Raw genomic sequence first — 17,001 nt, forward strand, 5'->3', positions numbered from 1 at the left:
CTGGAGCTAACTCCAGCGCCTTGATCCCCTTGTCAATAATTCCATCCGTTCATGGTGTTTTGGCAAATTTTCTCATCCTTCTAGCTGTCAGAAAGTGGTGATAATACATCACTGCAGCAACAGATTCATTTATCCAAGGCTGTTTAAAGATCTGAAAAGGGTGCACTTCAAAGGCTGGAAAATGGAGCACAGTGCAGGTGAACAGGGGAGATAGACAAGCAGTCAGATTTAATTAGCCCTTCTATATTCAAAGAAACTGATTTCAGCCTGGCATCTTCATCATGTATAATTGTCTGGCAGATGTACACATCAGTGCTTTTCTGAGACTCAGGTGTCTATGATAGGGTAAAGAAGTTTCTCTCCTAATTTTGGATTCACCTGACCTTTCTCAGAATGCAGTGGCTAAGAATCCTGTCTTAACTACAAGTTCATCTGCTGGAAAAAAACGTTATTTATTGTGAGCCTGCCACCTGCTACCTTCCATCTAAGGTTCCCTACCACTTGGGCTGGAAGAAAAGGGGGAGCAACTATCCCATCACTGATGATTCTACAGACACTTTCATCTTCCCTCAGACTTCTTTCTTCCAGCCTGAGGGTCCATTTAACTACTCCACAGATGGAAACTGCTCCCTATCTTTGATCTTCTTTCTTTGAACCTTTTCCAAGTGTATCTTGGGGAGAGGTGGGTGGAAGTATGGGATGGACAGATGGAATAAACAGGTTTGACCAAAACTGCAGCATTCAGAATGTGGGTGTAAGGGGGCTACAGTATCTAATGATGGCCTCTGTTCTTTATCCCGTCTCTAATAATTCTCAGCTACTAATCTGTTTGTTCTATCATCTGTCATTGAGATGATATTTTGATTTATCTATAGTCATTCCAAAATCCTACTCCCAAGCTTATTAAATATTCTAGAGACGTTATTTAATATATAATTTTTATTTACTGGTTTTTATATGCCATCTCACTGCCTTATCCTTCAGCCTTGTAAGGCCTTCTGCTGTGCCATGAGAACCCTTCAACTACCTCCTCCCTTCCTTTGCTCAGAGGAGCTGGGACACATCCCCTTTCAAATGAAACTATGGGTGACCACTTTCATCTTTCAGGCTGTGTGTCTCGCAGCTTGGTATTTCCTGGTCAATACAAATATTCTGTATCTTTATCTCGACTAAGCAGCTGTCACAAACAATTGTAGGCAAAATAAATGTTCCAACCAAAACTTTCCCTGCAAAAAAAATTATCAGGGGAAAAAAAGTGAGAGGATCTTTATAGCCCTATTGCCATGCACCCTTACAACACTTGGAACCACAGCTTTGTTTAGAGCTCAAGAGTGCAATCTACAAACCAGTAAAACTTCTGCTGTGATTCTACATAACTTACTGCAGATCACTTCTCACTTATGATGTCTTGATTCTCTTTCGATTTCTGTTTCTGCTTGAATCAACTTCCTCCCCTAGTCTCCAAAACTGAGCTTGTTAGAGGATTTTAGGTAGTTGGTGACAGTGACCAGAGCCATAAAGGAAGAATAATTAAATGATTGTTTTCTTTTGAAGATAAAAGTCACTGTCTAGCACTCACCACAACTGTGTCAGAACCATTGACATTCAGGACAGAAAACATATCTGGGTATACAAAATGTTTCCCATTAAGCTGTCTACACTGAAATGATAAACTTCCTAATTAGGTCATTGCATTCCACCTCTCTTTCTGGCTCCCCAGTCTGTAGTATTTTTATGAATAGTTCATGCTGTGGTGTACTTATTAATATGCTTCCACTACCTAACTGGCATAATTAGTTGCATTTTTATCTCAAAGGTTCAATTAAAAAGTAATCTAGTAGGAGGTAGGATTCCCAATTACTGAAGATGGGAAAGACACCTCTTCTGTTCTCGCTTTCATCTCAGACATAATTCAGTCAGTGTTTTTCCCACATAAAATGTAGCTTTTCATCCCTGTGGAGGAAGAAGACAGGTCACAGAGACCTGTGGAGACCATATATAATGATGTCTATTTTTGCCTACACATTTTCTTTAAAGTTACAGTTGAATTTGTAGTACACTCACATTGTAGACCCTTTGTACACTGCCATGTAGACAAGACCAAAAAGGAAATTATTTTCATGGATGACTATTGTAATTGAAAAACATTTTCAATTTTTCTCTTTCAGGTTCATTAATCAAGCTTTTACAAATACCTTAGAAGTAAAATGAAATGAATTTACATTGGAAACTTCTAAATAGGTATCACCCCACTTTAGAAGGTGTCAGAACATTTTGACAGATGCAAATCTGTAATTTAATATTCACAACTGAAATCTCCAGAGGTAATTTCCAAGGGCAATAATTGTAAATAGTGGGGAGGGCTTATTAGTAGTCTGCTTTTCTTCTAGAGAAGTATTCACAGTATTTATTATGAAACCAAGCTTTCAAAGTTAGTATTTTCCATTAATGACTGTAAATGAATTATGCTAAGGAAAGATGTAATGGCAGTGGTATTTATTGAAGTTTGGCCAGCCTTTCTACTAGGGCAGCGCTAAAGGACTTGTGCAAATGAGAAACTCCACATATTAAAAAGAATTTTATTGCTGCCAGGTTTTTGCTTCTCACACAGGAGGCAGCTTGAAGATGACAATGAAGCAGTAATTTCATGTGCAGTCCTACCAAGTGGAGGACTGTGTGGCTTTTGAGGGATACAGTGTTCCTGTCTCACAGTCAGTTTTGGCTCATATCAGCAAACACCCCACAGCTGGAGAGGTTCAGAGTTGTCTGTGGGGCCATAGAAACCAGGGAGATTTCTCAGGGAAATAGGTGCTGGCAAGATGGATTTGTTAGTTATACCACAATGCAGGAGACTCACTGCAGTGGGTGTGTTATTGTTTATCACCCTGTCATAGGTAATGGAGTTTGTTTTATTTTTTTTCATACTTACTGGAATCTATTTATAAGATGCATACTGCAGAATATTTACATAGTAGTGTTCTAAATTGCTCTGGGTTCCTATCCATCTACTGGCACTCATCCACATCTCTGTATTATACACAGATTACTCCTTTTGAGGCATGAAATAGATCTGATGTTATTCAAAGAACACACATTTATCTGGGGCTTTTCACAAAAAGATTTTTATTAAATATTTGTCTATCTCCATATGACTGTTGTTTTCATGAAAGTAAGTCTTGGACCACCCAGCTTTTTTCTCTGTTAAACATTTTCCTTAGAAGATCTGAAAATGGAAATAACAAGGTATTTTCCCCATTAAAATGTTCCCAAGATTAGCTCACATTTTGGCAAAATTAGCAGAATTTAATTCTTTGGCTTTTTTTATAGGGAGTTCATTACAGACACATTTCAGATTGGGCAAGATACATTTCACTGGTGATGCTGACAGACTTCCAGTGTGGCTCTTGCTGGTTTGAGATTACACAGTGTCAATAGAGATTTTGTGAGATCTGAAATGAATTTAATGGGGCTTTATGCTCTTCTCTTAAAGTGTGATGATAAAATAAGGCAAGAGGTTTCATGGACAAGATGCTTCTAACATCTTACCTCACCTCCTGACTTTAGTTTTCAAATCATCGCCATGTTGTTATCCCCTCTTTGTTTCCTGTCCCAGCTGTCCTCTCTGAAATGCAGCCAGTGATTCTGATCAGCATCATCCCTCTTTTAACTCTGCCTTATAAACTGCATCACATGAACCCTGAAAGATTCAATGCACAAATGTGTCAATTCTTGACATACTCTTAACTATATTTAAATTTTATTATGTTTACATCTGTTTACATATATTCACGTATATGCAAGTTACATATTTTGATACACATTTGTGTGTACAACTAGCAACATGGTTTTGTTAGTTTTAAAAGCTGCACACATAGCACTTCCAAACCACAGATCAGCTACCAGCCTGAATACAGTTACAGCTTCACAGACATGCTGTCTTGCTTTGTATTTCTAGAGGTATATGGCTTAGACACAGTTACAGAACTATGGCAGTGCAATGTATCACATTATGGTTATAGAAGTGTAGAATGGTAGGGGCTGGAAGGGACCTTTGAAGATCATCAAGTCCAGATTTCCCTGCCAAAGCAGGATTAACTATCCCCTCCTAATAGAAATGTTAGGAAAAGCTGTAACATAAGAACTGTAACTGGCAGTATCTAAACAGAAGCATAGCACATATAAAGAAAGGGTTGGACGTTTCCATCACAATAGGTATGTCATAACAAATTCTTTGGGGGACATAAAGTGTTGCCTTGGGCTAAAAACTTCAGAAATTTAGAGCCTGTGATTGCCATTACTGCACACCTGTAGGAACATGGTAACATAGATGACTAAAACTTGCATTTGTGTATGACTTGGCCCTTCCACATCTGTGTACGGTTCATCATCAAAAACTATGCGTCTGAAAGCAGAGGTCTGTACACCAAACATCTCAGCTGATAGGAGGGATATTCAGATACTTTTGGAATGCTATGTCTTTGGCATAAAGAACATGAAAATTTAATCTGTTACAGTTCATGCTCTTCATCCCTACTGCAGTGAGAAAATAGCCCTAAATCTTTAATCCAAGCAAGAGCTGTGGTCACTTCATCTAAGAGGACCTCAGCCATGCAACAATGGAACAAAGCAACAAAATCTCTTTGTGAGAGTCATACTATCACCATGAGTTTGCTATTGTTGAATTTTCTTATGTCTTTGCATTTGTATCTGTGAATAAAGTAATATAAATAGACTTTAAAATCCATCACATAAAATAGGAATCTGAAGTATCACAGTGAAATGAAAGCCATCAAGGCACAATGCAAGAGAACATGAGTCGTGTCAGGCCTACAGGGGAAAGAAAGGAAGATCTGCCTTTGTTGGCTTTCATTTACTCTAATCGTCTATCAATGTCCCAAGCATAATGAAAGGGCCTGCTTTTGGCTGGCTCTGCACTTAATGGTATTGTAAAGGCATTGTGAAGAAGTTTCAAGCCAAGGTAGGCAGAAACTGTGACAGTAATTTGTGAGTGTGCTACCACAGCACTCCAATATGGGACCAATGTGATTACAGCAGGGTCACACTGTCAGCTGTAAAATATTCCAAGGTTTATTTATAAGGACAAGCATCTCAGATAAAGCAGCCTTCTGAGAGATATTTTTTTTGTTTTAAAAAATTCTTCCTTTCCAGAGTGGAGAAAAATCCTGCCCATTCTGGAAAGATACCTGCAGTGTTTGGATTTTGATCTCTCTTCAACCTTTCAAACATCATCTTTTCTAAACAACACAGAGCACCTGCTGCAGCTAGTATCAAAAGGTAACATGCTTTGCTAAAAATACATATTCTAGGGTTTGGGGTTCTAAAAAGAAAAATTGAAATGAAAGTGCAAAAATCCTCCATGCTGAAGATACCTGTTTTCCTGGCTTTGCTTTATGGAGGAATTATTTCTGATACAATACATTCAACTTTGGTCTTTAAAGGTGATCTGTGCCTTCCCCTCTCTCCTTTCCCCAAGCTATCAGGCCTTTTGAACTATCAATTTCCTTGGGTGACTTCTGAACCTCATATGAAATGTGGTGGAGAAAATGTACTCACACTAGAGCTTCCTCAAAAATACTGGTTGGTGAAGTCATGGAATGGCAATTATTGGAAAAGTTTTAACTAGATACTCGGGTTTTAAAAGGATTTTACGTATCATTCTGAATAACCTATAAACTAGGAGAAATCATTTAATCCATCACCGATGGTGACTATTGTCACTGGATTTGTCCATAGGAGTTCATGGAAATCTCAGAAAGTGAAAGATCTGGTAAGAAAAAAGAAGAGAGCAGGCATTGAGAGTGCTGAAGATCCATTTATAACAGCTCACTATCTAGGAAAGTGAGAATATTCTTCCTGAAAAAACTGCAAGCAAAGGCATTTGAATAGTCATTCATTAATATAACTATTAGCTAAAGTTTAACAAGTCAGCCCAGCTATGCAGCTGAGCTGTGTGACAGTTCATAGCAACAGCACTTGAAATATTTACTGACTTACTGTTTCCTTACCATTAATAATTAAATACTTGAGATTGTGTTTGCATATCCATTCGGTTAAACAAAGCACATTCATTTGTAAATTTAAATGGGCCAGGTTTTCTGACATGAGCTACCAGACATTTCAGCTATTTTTACATGGAGCTATTCTTACATGAAGCTATTTTTTACATACTTCTAGTTTCTTCAGTGAAAGTTTCATATGACTTATTTAATAAACTTGTTATTTTCTCTCTCATAATCCAAATGGCAGCACCAGAGAATAACTGACAAGAAGGTGGCTTTGCTCACCAAGGGGTGTGTTCTTTGCAGAGCATACACCTGAGCAGGTACTGCAGTGTGGGATCACATTTCTAAATACAGATATTCAACAATTAGGTGCCAAAATAGAAGTGGCTTAATTTACACCTCATGAAGGTTTGCAGCTTCCTTAAAGTGAGCAGTTAAACACCAACATCACTTGAGCTTTCCGGTGAAAGGCTCTAGCTCTCAGCTGTTAAGTTGAAGAGGAAACCTCACTTGGTGTGTATCAAATTGGTAAGAGTCACAATGAAAAACAGGTCCAGTGTATAGGCACACCCCTCTTCTACCCTACCTGGCAGAGGAGGAAACAGAACATGAAATCAGTCTCATCAGATGCAGCACCCCCTTAGGGTGAGGCTATGGCACCATCTATGGGTGACATCGCTGTCCAAACCACTTGTTCCAGTTTGGTTTTTTTTCTGCAAGTCTGCAGTTCTTTCTGAATGGCAGCTCTCTGTCACCAGTGTGTTGCTCCATCCACAACCACTCTGCTCTCCAACACAGCTGGACACGGTGTGCTGCTTTCCTCGGGCTGCTCGGGCTGCCTGAGCAGCAAGCTCATCAGCTCGCTTCCAGCTCTCCAGGACCCTGGCCGTGTTTGAGATCTCTTCTGCAGAAGTGACCGTGAGCAGCTGCCCGCCTACACTTCAGGTGTGCTGTGTGTCCCATAAGCCCTTGCATAGATCTGCTCAGATCCTTCAGGCAGGCCCTGCTGGTTGGGGCCAGGCCTGCTGCATTTGGGAGGCAAGCTGCTGTTTCTCCGAGTGAAGCTCCGCAGGACATTCAGGAGCAGGGCTGAAAGTCAAGCGCTTTTGATGGGCTTTTTATCTCTCTTAAGGCCTCCGGTGTGGTAAGATGTCTCTCTCACACCAGGAGAGCTAGGGAGAGGGACACATCACAGCTTGAGTGTCTTCTGGGTGTGGCTGCAGAAGCTGTGGCAGGCAGTTAGACCCACGGGCCAGTTTGTTATTTCCGGAGAATAAAATCGTCTCTCTGCTCCCGCGGGAAACGCCTTCGTGCGCTCCACCTTCACCCGCGACTGAAGATGACAGACATGGGGCAACCGGGGACACATAGACCTCCCTTGGATCTCCTGTAACTCCGCGACGGCGCCCCGACCCGCGCATGCGCGGCAGCGGCACCCGGCAAGATGGCGGAGGAGGAGTGAGTGCGGGGGAATGGTGGGGCTGTATCCGCCGCCATCCGCGGGGAGTGTGCGGTCATGAGGCGGGGGGAGGCGGCGGGGAATTCTTGGGGCGTTCGGGTGCGGTGCTGCCTGATGTGACCGGCTTCTTCCGCCCCGCAGGCCAAAGCGGCGGATTCCGCTGGTGCCGGAGAACTTGCTGAAGAAGAGGAAGGCCTACCAGGCCATCAAGGCCACCCAGGCCAAGCAGGCCCTCCTCAACAAGCGGAAGGTAGGGGCTGGCCGCGGTGAGGTCCCCGGTGCGTGGAGGAGTTGGCGTTGTCCGTCCATGTGCAGGGTTTGGTCGGCTGGGAGAGCCTGACCGTGCGGTGATGAAGCCTAGGGTGGATCTGCAGCGCTGCTTATGTTTCGGGGGAGGGAACCGTACGGATGAGTGAGAGGCTTCTCAGCGAGGGGGGTGCCGGAGATGAGGAAGGAGGCAGCCGGTGCAGAGACTGCTTCGTTAGTGATGATCCTCAGGGTTATCTCTGAGGGGAAGCTTGAGTTCAGAGCATCTTCCCCATCTGTCCAGAGCTCTGCAAAAAGGACAAAATTCGGCTTGTTGGACTGAAATGCAAATTTATTAAAGCTGTTCCTGTTAGACCGGTGACTACCAGGATACTTGTGTGTAAAATGTAATGGCTGCAGTTTGCTTTCCTGAGAGTGGGTTTAGGATTAGCTGTCCCTAGATAAACCAGATGGAGCATAGACAGGAGATTCTCCGTGCAGTGTGTGGCTTCCAGGCTGGCAGAGCACAGCAAACCTTTCTGTTCAGGATGTGAGACCTGTTCTGCTGTATGTCAGATAATACAGCAAGTTCCTGAGTTGGAAATGGATTAAAGCTTTCCCAGTGAATCTGTTTCTTTGGAATTGGTGGGATTATGTGCAAAACTTCTGCCATTTGCTAAATATTCTGTTTTTAAATATATTACTGAACATGCTGTTTTTCCAAAGTGGAAGTGGAAACACAAGCAATACTATTAAATAGTCACCTCTTCAGAAAATTACCTTAGAGGTAAGAAACTAATCAGGTCTGTCTGCTTTAAAAATCCATGCTATTTCATGAGTGATTTACAAGGTGAGATAGAGGAGAAGACACACATTTAATTCTTTAATTTAAAATGGCCTGATAGTTTAGCCAGTAGAGTGTGTAAATTATTACTGGGTAGGTGCCATGCATATTCAGCTCCTATTCATATGAGAAAGCACTGTGATGTAGGTGGGTGTACTTGCTCCTGAGCCAAGGATAGGTATTTAAACATCTTTCTAACTGAAAAAAATCCCCTGTACATTTCCCTGTAATTCTGAAAAGATGGTTTTTTTTCAAGTGAGCTGGATGTTCTGTGTTTAAATTAGTAATCCTTAAGAGTTATTTGAATGCTTGGGATTTGTGTTGCATGTGTACCTTTACAGAAAAGGACTCTAAACCCAGGTACTTTCTGTTGAATTGTAATTTTGGGCCACACTGGGGTATTGCTGAAGTATCTGTTTTACCCAGATACAGATGTTTTTTCTGTCTTTCCCAGTGTTTGGCTCAGCTGTGTATGTAGTTGTGAAGATCTGTTTATGGCTGCAAATGATCACATGTGCCTAGATGTGTCTTGGGTCTTGCTGGTTTTCCTAATTTATTATTTTCCTGAGGAAAACCTCTCTGTTCACTGTTCCCAAATTCTAGCTAGCTGCTTGTAAATTCATATGTTATTTCTCAGCTGTCTTCATTAGGCTTAGGTTATTCCACTCACTTTCTTCCAACTGCTGCCAAAACTGAGTCATCATCAAGTTCTAAATTTCACTCGCCTTTGAGATGCAAACCTTTATGGCTGTTGTGTTGGGAAGGGTGATCATTTCTTATGCCTTTTTTTTTTAGCTCCAGAGGGGAAAACAAATCCAGTTCAAACGCCTTGAGGCTTTTGTACGAGATTCATGGCGCAAGCGCCGAGATGTCACCCGTCTGAGGCGCATGGAGCAGAGACCTGGGCAGGCAGCTCTACCTCAGGAAAACAAGCTAGCCTTTGCTGTACGGATTCTAGAGTAAGAAGCTTCTGTTACTGCTTGCCTTTATTATTCTTACCGTTTGTAGCTGTCACATAGTTTCTAAGCAAAGGAAGGTCTCTTTGCAGGTTACCTGAGACCTTTTGTCGCTATATTAGAGCAGCATGGTTACTAATAGTATTTTTTTTCCACTCAGCATTAAGGGAGTGAGTAGGAGAGTCAGAAAGGTGATTGAGTTGCTGCGGCTGAAGAAAAACTACACTGGAATGTTTATTAAACTGACTCCTTTATCGCTGAAGATGCTGCAGGTTGTGGAACCTTACATTGCATGGGGGTAAGTACCAGTCCCATGACTTGGTAGGGGTTTGCATATAGATAGTGGAGTTTTTTGGTTGGCTATCTGGTATCACACACCTGGAGATGGCTTTTCCAGTAACGCTCAAAATTTTGTCAATTTTGTATCTGAAACCTCTTATTATCCCTTTTCTCATTGTTCTAAACATGACTTGGTTAGTTTCCCACCTCTGTACAAGCTAGTAGGGTGGGACTTCCCACTATCATGTCTCTACATTACAGAATCTGATTCTTGTTTTTGCACAGACATCCTAACCTGAAATCTGTACGAGAGCTCATCCTGAAACGAGGCCAAACCAAGATTAAGAGAAAGAGGATACCTCTGACAGACAATAAGCTGATAGAGGAACATTTAGGTGAGCAAGATGAGAAAATGAATTGAGCAGAGGTGTATGCTGAGAATTTGTAACCTGACCTAAAAGGGAGTGGAGGACCTCTATAAGAGATGACTGGCAATTTTGGAGCAGTGTGAGGAAATACAGTACAGTTGAACATCGTGTTGTTTATGGGGGGCTTTTTGTTGTTTTGTTGAAGCTTATTTTTTTTGTTCTGCAGGGGGTTGTGGTATTATTTGCCTGGAAGATCTTATTCATGAAATCTATTCAGCTGGGAAGAACTTCAAGAGAGTCACGAACTTTCTGTGCCCATTCCACCTGTCAGTGGCTCGCCACGCTTCACGTAACAAAGTGGGTTTCCTCAAGGAGATGGGCAAGCCTGGCTTCAGAGGTGATGCAATCAACCAGATCATCCGGCAGCTGAACTAGTCAGGTGAGGAACACCTTCATATAACTTCTAAACCTTATCCTTTACCTGGTTTCCTAAGAATAGCTGTACTGCCATCAGAGATGAAGGGGGGCTCCTTTTTACTTTACAGAGTATCTTCAAGTTAGGGGAAGCTAGTCTTGGTCTCATCAGGGATCAGCAAATCCTATTGGACACCTCCTTAAAGACTTGAGTGTTGGGAGTTTGCAGTAATGTGACTGGCTTTTCTTTGCTGTTCTGCAGGGTGTTTGCGAAAACTTCAGGATTTGCAGCCTGGGCCTTTTCACATGCGTTTTCCATGGACATAATTGCTATGCAAGGGTATACTAGATCTGGATTGTTGGTGCCTCTATAAAAGAAGGAAAAAATACACAGCTGATGATGATGGAGAGGGACTTGGAGCTGGTCGTTCTTGAAGTATTTGGTACAAGAAAGAACTTGGAACTTCCAGGAGCTTTGGAGATGAGTTCTGCATCTCCAAAAAACAAGAGTTTTAACTTTTTTTCTTTCACACTTACCACTGCACCTTAGTTAGTGCAGTCACCTGTTCAATACCATTGTGGAGAGGCAGAAGACAGGAGGTATTCCTGTCGTTACTGCAGTGCAAGCCCAAGTAGTGAAAAATACAATTTTACGTAATTTTTATTTAAGTACCAAGCTGGTTTGGTTTTTTGGTTTTTTTAATAAAAGGAGCCTTTCCCCATCCAGTGGACTGGGACTGCTGAAGGAAAATACTTCCTGGTAGGAAAGCCCAGAAACTCTGTGATACAGTGGTGGAATCCATCTAATCAGTACTTTTAAAATAAACTTTTTTGATTGTTCTGTTGTAACTGGAAGTTGTACATGAAAAGTTAAATATACTGAAGCAAAGTTGGTGAAGGAAATTAACCAATAAAAGGAAGAGCCTACAAGTTCTATTAATACAGGGCTTCGGTACAAAAATGTGTGAAGAACACAGGAGAGTCCTATCTTAGCAAGAAGGCTGTTCTTAATCATCAGGGCATGTGTGACTATACTGTTGTTAGCCCTCCCTCTTAAGTGGAGCAAAAATCCATGAATAGATTTCATATTAACCATACCTGGTTTTGGGGCTTAGAGGAAATGGTATGAGTAACAAGGAAGGAGGATGCAGTTCTGAGACAGTTATAAACGAAGATACAGCATTTATAAAAACATCTAAATTGTGAAGTACTACAGATTGAATTAAAGAGCACAAGAGCACTATACAACTTTATTCTGTAAAAACAAGACAACCATAGAAAATGCTTGACAGACACTAGAAACGTACACAGACTGAGACCACCACCCCTGAACGAGAGTCCAGCACTCTACTGTACAAGGCTTCACATACATAACATTTTCCTGATAAACAGCTGCTTTCGTTGTAAAGAGGTAGAAGTAACTTCAGAATTGTTCTGTTCATTCATCTTGGGCTTGATGCTGACACTGGAACAGCCTAGCCTTTTAGCATGAAGAATCAGCATGTCAGGCATGAGATTTATTTTTAGTGCCAGAAAGAACTTTAACCTGCTAATGGAATGTAGTTTGTAATAATCTTAAACTACAGAATCTGAAGACAATTCTGGCACTTAACCCTAGATTCAGGCAGTTTTTTTCTAGTGAATGTTGTAGCTTAAACACCCTTTAGTTTAGCTGATACGGTTAAGAATGGAAGAACTGTTAAAATACTTGATTTAGACCTCTTTAAAAATCAATGCCAGCACAGTATAGTGTTAACATTATGTTATCATAAATATGTTGCCTTTTTTTCTGTATCATGCTTCAGCCAGAGCAACAATAATGATGTGTTCAGGACATATCACCACTATAAACAGAAACTATACAAAATGACAAGATATATACAACCCCCTTGCAGTGTCTCAGGGGAAGGAATCCTTTTTGTAAGCCACCATGCTGTTTACTTTGTGGATGGTGGTAGTGAAGGAACGAAGACGAACTTCTTCTGAATTGGCTATGAATTGTGGTCCTGACTCTTCCCACTTTTCTGGCACTGCCAAATCTTTATCTGTGTATATCAGCAAGTCAAAGGCACCTGTAAGCAAGTGGGAACAAAGTGAGTTTAGGAAGATGAGACGATCCAAGTAGTTACACTGATAATGTAAAAAAATAGTCAAAACATGAAAAGTCCTGGTTATGTTCATGTGTAGCTGTTAAGCCATTTTAGTTTACTTAAATGAGTGTGATGGAAATGGTTTTTAAACATGCTGAAATGCTGTGGAGCAGAGCTCTATGAGTTCAGTAGTTATTTACACAAACCTCTCTGCAGCTGGAGTCACAAAATTTACTATAAAAACTCAGACATACAAGTTTAAGTTAGCTAAGTCACCCTGCATTGTATCCATTTGAGAAAAAAAAGCAACAGAACCTCCAAAAAGCAAAGAAAAGATTTCAAGCATTTTGTGGACAAAGTACCATTGGTTCCTTTAAATGAGGTTGCCATGCAGTATGTTTTCCATAGCTCACACAGCTGCGAGACAGGACAACAAAGTGCGGCCTCAGAAACGTGTAATAATAACCAAAAAGCCCCAAAAAATTAGCAGAAAGGATTTTCTAAAATGGAAAAATTGTTGAGGTTTTCCAAAAAGAAGGCTTTGATTTCTTCAGTCAAGTAAGTAGTACTCACAAGCAGTTTCCAACAGTGGCAGAAAAGTTACTGTGGCAGTTATTTGTCTTATGACAGATCGAATTTCATCCTGAATAATTTTCTGAGATTTTTCTCGTGGTGCACTGGAAAAAAAGGGAAAGCTGTTAGAAAGCTTCTACTATACTGACCCTTTGCTTGAGTGCAGTTCTATTAGGCACTGTTAAGTCTGTTTGCTATTGGTTTTTTTATAGTAGTGACACTCTTTTAAGGCCTAGGCAGTCAGGCTTAGAAAATCTGATAGCCTGTTTCCTTTTATTAGTGAAGCTTCATAGAATTTGTAAGAAATGTTAATTAGTGTAGAGAACATTTGGCACAACAGGAAAGCAGTAAGTTCTTCAAGGTGTGTACCCTATACAGGGTTTTATATACTTTGTTGAGGATTAAAAACCAAGTTTTGAGATGATGCTTTAAAAATATGTCAGCACCTGAGGATTATGCCTACTTCACTCATGCTTCAAACCACAACCAGTGTACAGACTAACAGAAGGAACAGCAATAAGAAAGGCGGCAGTAAGTTTAGTAAGGTCTGAAGGAACATCTTCCAAGCTCACACCAAGGGAGGGCTGTCTCAGCCACTCAGGAAACAGAGCAGTGCTAATGCCCATAGCGTTTATAGTGCCTGTACAGTTCCTGCAGGAAAGAGCAGGCATAAAGGAACACTGATACCTCTCATCCTTTGCCGTTTTGTCACACTCGATGTCAAACTGCCACCGCTCCAGAACCTCATTGTTTTCGATACTTGAGATGACCACAACCAAGCGCTGCACAATGCACTTGTAAAGCCACTCTGAAAGAAGCCACAGGAGTTACTTACAGTGCGAGGAAGAAGCAGCCTTAGAGACATACCATGGAGGGCAGTGCAGCCTCCCACCAGCGGCAGCACTCAGGCAGTTTGGAGGAGCCCCCTGTTTCCCAGCCCGGTCGCATCCCGCGCCCCGCCACCTTTCATCTGCTCCACTACGTTGTTGAGGTAGTTCTTCAGCTCGGGGTCGGTGGTGACGAGGAGGGTGAGCCCGTACTTTTGGACGCGGGTGAAGGTCTCTGGGGGGTAGATTCCCCGCTGGTACAGGATGCTGTTGATTCCATATGCTGCAGCAGGAGGTGGGGGAGGGGGGGAAGAAATGGAGGAATGCGCGTGAAGCGGCCATGTCGCCCCGCCAGAGGCCTACCAACCGTCCTCCTGTACATCTATTCTCCTCCCTCCTTCCCATCCACCCAGCCCAGTCGCCGATCGCCCTCTCGTTCCCTTACAGAAGAACTCGGCGACGATCTCAGCGCTGCCCCGCAAGGTGATGCCCTGCTGCTCCCGGCTGCCCTGCCTAGCCATGGAGGCTACGCGTCCACCGCTTCCCCGCCGCCCGCTTCAAATTGAACCACGCCCCTTCCTGCCACCTCGGCCCGCCCCGCGCACGCGCGCCAGCCTTCTCCGCGTGCGCCGGCCGTTGGGGAGCCGCGCGTGCGCCGGCCGTTAGTGGGAGGGGCGCGAGGCGGGTCTGTGGCCTCAGCGTCTGAGGGAGGGCGGGGTGCTGGCTGGAACGGGCCGGAATGACCTGGCTCGCCCCGCTCCATTCCGCCCAGCTCCGCCCCGCTCCGCCCCGCTGTCGCCCATAGAAGGAGCTGTGGGGTGTGGGTTCGGCTGCTGCCCCTTAAAAAAAACCCAAACAAACAAGGGTTTTCTGTGTTAATCTCCCCACCAGCTCCGTGTGGCTTGCGCGGGGCACAGCCGCCCCGTGGCGAGGCTGAGGGAAGCAAAGAGATCGCCAAGGAGATGCTGTTGGGTGTTTCAATTTCAGGGTTTATTTAGATCCGTTCGTCCATGTGAAGGAACTTGTGAACTTAAAAGCAATCTTTTCCAGGTACGAATGAGATGAAGCAAGCGCCTCATTTACGGGTGGTTTTTGGTAGAATTCACTATGTAAATGACATAGTGGATGTCTGAAAGAAAAACGGCCTACCCTGCAAGCGCTGTCAGAAGGCAGGCGGGGAGAAGCTGGGAAAGCGTGATGAAGCACGACACTTCTATCTGAAATGCGTAGGATAGCGAGTAACACCCAAAAAAGGGATTAAGAAGCAGGCAGGGAGAACCTGGGGAAAGCAAGATGAAACAGATGCTTTCTCCTTGAATCCATAGCCTAGTGGGTAACACAAAAAGAAAAGGGGTTAACAATAATTTATAAAGGCAGGGAGCCCACAGGCTCACCCCTCGGGGCATAACCACCCCTGCTGCCAGGCTGCCACAGTGAAGGGCAAATGCTCTTTCCTGTTATTACAGAGACTCCAAGGAAGACAATGCAACTAGCGGTGGCTAGCCAGAGGAGGAAGCTGGCGGAGGTTAACGGGAAAGACAGACGAAGTGAAACAGTAAGTAAGTATTAAGTGTTGAGTTACTTAAATAGTATCATGAAGAAAGGAAGCTGCTGGGATAGGAGCCCGGTGGCCAGCTAGTCAGGTGATAATACAATACACATGCTAAGTGGAAAGTAAATTGATTTTTTGGCATGGAAGAACTGCAAATAAAAGTCTTCCCTGAATATAATTATTCTGAAGTATCTGGAATGAATAGATGTTACCATCTAAGACAAACCTTTTAGATGACCATATTGACCCTGAAAAGGATTTGCCTTAAAATGAAGTGACATTCAAACCACAAGTATTTAAACCTAGGATAGAAACTGTATGGTCATTACACAGTGCAGTAGGCCAGCTGCTAAAAGAGTGAGCTGATAGTGTGATTATTTATTTTGTCATAATAAAAGACTCTCTGTTGGTTCCAATTTTTGATCCAAGAGGAAGCACAGTTTGTTTCAGGGGTTTTACTGCTGTGATTAAAACATGTAGCATAGTCCTGAAATTGTGTGAAAGGGTCTGAATGATTTAGTTATTAACCTAAAAAACTTAACTAATCTCCAGTCACCATATGACCCTAGCCCAGTCAAGTGTGATGGAGACATGTACATGAGTTCTTTTGTCATGTTGCTGCACAGGTGTGCTCCATGTGGTGATGACACCTATAGCTAGGGCACATGGCAGGAGGAGGGCTGTGGGGCTCTTGCAAGGAAGAACAGCAGGGAGACTGCTGTGGGTTAGTGGATGATTTGTGTGGCTGACAGACTGCTTCCTGACCAACTCTGAGGGACTCTCCAGAACGAAGATGACAGGTTGAGTTATATGTTCTGGCACACCAGGAGCTGGCTATCCTTGCTTTAATTATCTCATGCTAAATCCTTAATTTTCATAAGGAATGTGAAATCCCAGTTGTATTTAATTTAGGTCTCCTAACGATTCTCTACTCATTGCTGTTTCTCAATTATGGCTTGATGTAATGACAGAATGGTTTTGATTCTTCTTCTGTGGAAGGAAATGTCCCCTGTTTAGCTTGGCTTTTCTGCAACATTTAATGATTGCTTCCCCACAGGAATTATCAGTGAACCTGGGACAATCCAAATCGCTGATATGCCATCACTTTTTTTTGAAGCAACCAAGGTCACATTCCCATAGTCATTCAGCAGACAAGAAGATGTAGTCTACTTGTGCAGTTCATTCCTTTTTTTCTTTATCCTCAGGGTGATATGGACAGGTCTCTCAGCATAGCAAAACAACCTATCAAATGGAAGTTTGTTTGCTACAAAAGCCCATTTCACATTAATAAATTGTCATATTAAGCCTCAATGAAACCAGTTTTTCCTGTGGGAGAAAGTAAATCTTACCATGTCTTAAAGCCTGCCTTC

At 42.6% G+C, this 17,001-nt stretch overlaps 2 protein-coding genes and 2 long non-coding RNA genes across 9 annotated transcripts in view; 2 read left to right on the forward strand and 2 right to left on the reverse strand.

The window, feature by feature from the left end:
- Positions 1 to 3,094: 3,094 nt before the first annotated feature.
- LOC137448931 (uncharacterized) lies at positions 3,095 to 7,285 on the reverse strand. The gene is made up of 2 exons (XR_010989257.1): positions 6,306 to 7,285; positions 3,095 to 5,785 (listed from the first exon to the last, which is right to left on the reverse strand). It is a non-coding gene; the product is annotated as an uncharacterized lncRNA (long non-coding RNA).
- A 67-nt stretch (positions 7,286 to 7,352) lies between these two features.
- RPL7L1 (ribosomal protein L7 like 1) lies at positions 7,353 to 11,438 on the forward strand. Its single transcript, XM_068153948.1, has 7 exons — positions 7,353 to 7,481; positions 7,624 to 7,732; positions 9,368 to 9,531; positions 9,689 to 9,826; positions 10,093 to 10,202; positions 10,402 to 10,614; positions 10,852 to 11,438. The coding sequence occupies exons 1-6, from the start codon at positions 7,468 to 7,470 to the stop codon at positions 10,608 to 10,610; spliced, it is 744 nt and encodes a 247-aa protein (XP_068010049.1). The 5' UTR covers positions 7,353 to 7,467; the 3' UTR covers positions 10,611 to 10,614; positions 10,852 to 11,438.
- Positions 11,439 to 11,811: 373 nt separating this feature from the next.
- MAD2L1 (mitotic arrest deficient 2 like 1) lies at positions 11,812 to 14,653 on the reverse strand. The gene is made up of 5 exons (XM_068153949.1): positions 14,525 to 14,653; positions 14,216 to 14,362; positions 13,940 to 14,060; positions 13,253 to 13,356; positions 11,812 to 12,661 (listed from the first exon to the last, which is right to left on the reverse strand). The coding sequence occupies exons 1-5, from the start codon at positions 14,598 to 14,600 to the stop codon at positions 12,489 to 12,491; spliced, it is 621 nt and encodes a 206-aa protein (XP_068010050.1). The 5' UTR covers positions 14,601 to 14,653; the 3' UTR covers positions 11,812 to 12,488.
- A 219-nt stretch (positions 14,654 to 14,872) lies between these two features.
- Positions 14,873 to 17,001, forward strand: part of LOC137448933 (uncharacterized) — a 160,862-nt gene continuing 158,733 nt past the window's right edge. For 5 of the 6 annotated variants that reach the window (XR_010989263.1, XR_010989258.1, XR_010989261.1 and 2 more), the window contains exons 1-2: positions 14,873 to 15,129; positions 15,546 to 15,638. This is a non-coding gene — a long non-coding RNA (uncharacterized lncRNA). The remainder of the gene's footprint in view (positions 15,130 to 15,545; positions 15,639 to 17,001) is intronic. The other variant, XR_010989260.1, reaches the window with a different exon arrangement.

The sequence above is a fragment of the Melanerpes formicivorus genome, unplaced genomic scaffold (genome assembly GCF_026170545.1).
Source record: "Melanerpes formicivorus ecotype bairdi unplaced genomic scaffold, bMelFor1.0.p_v2 SCAF_27, whole genome shotgun sequence".
Classification (NCBI taxonomy): domain Eukaryota; kingdom Metazoa; phylum Chordata; class Aves; order Piciformes; family Picidae; genus Melanerpes; species Melanerpes formicivorus.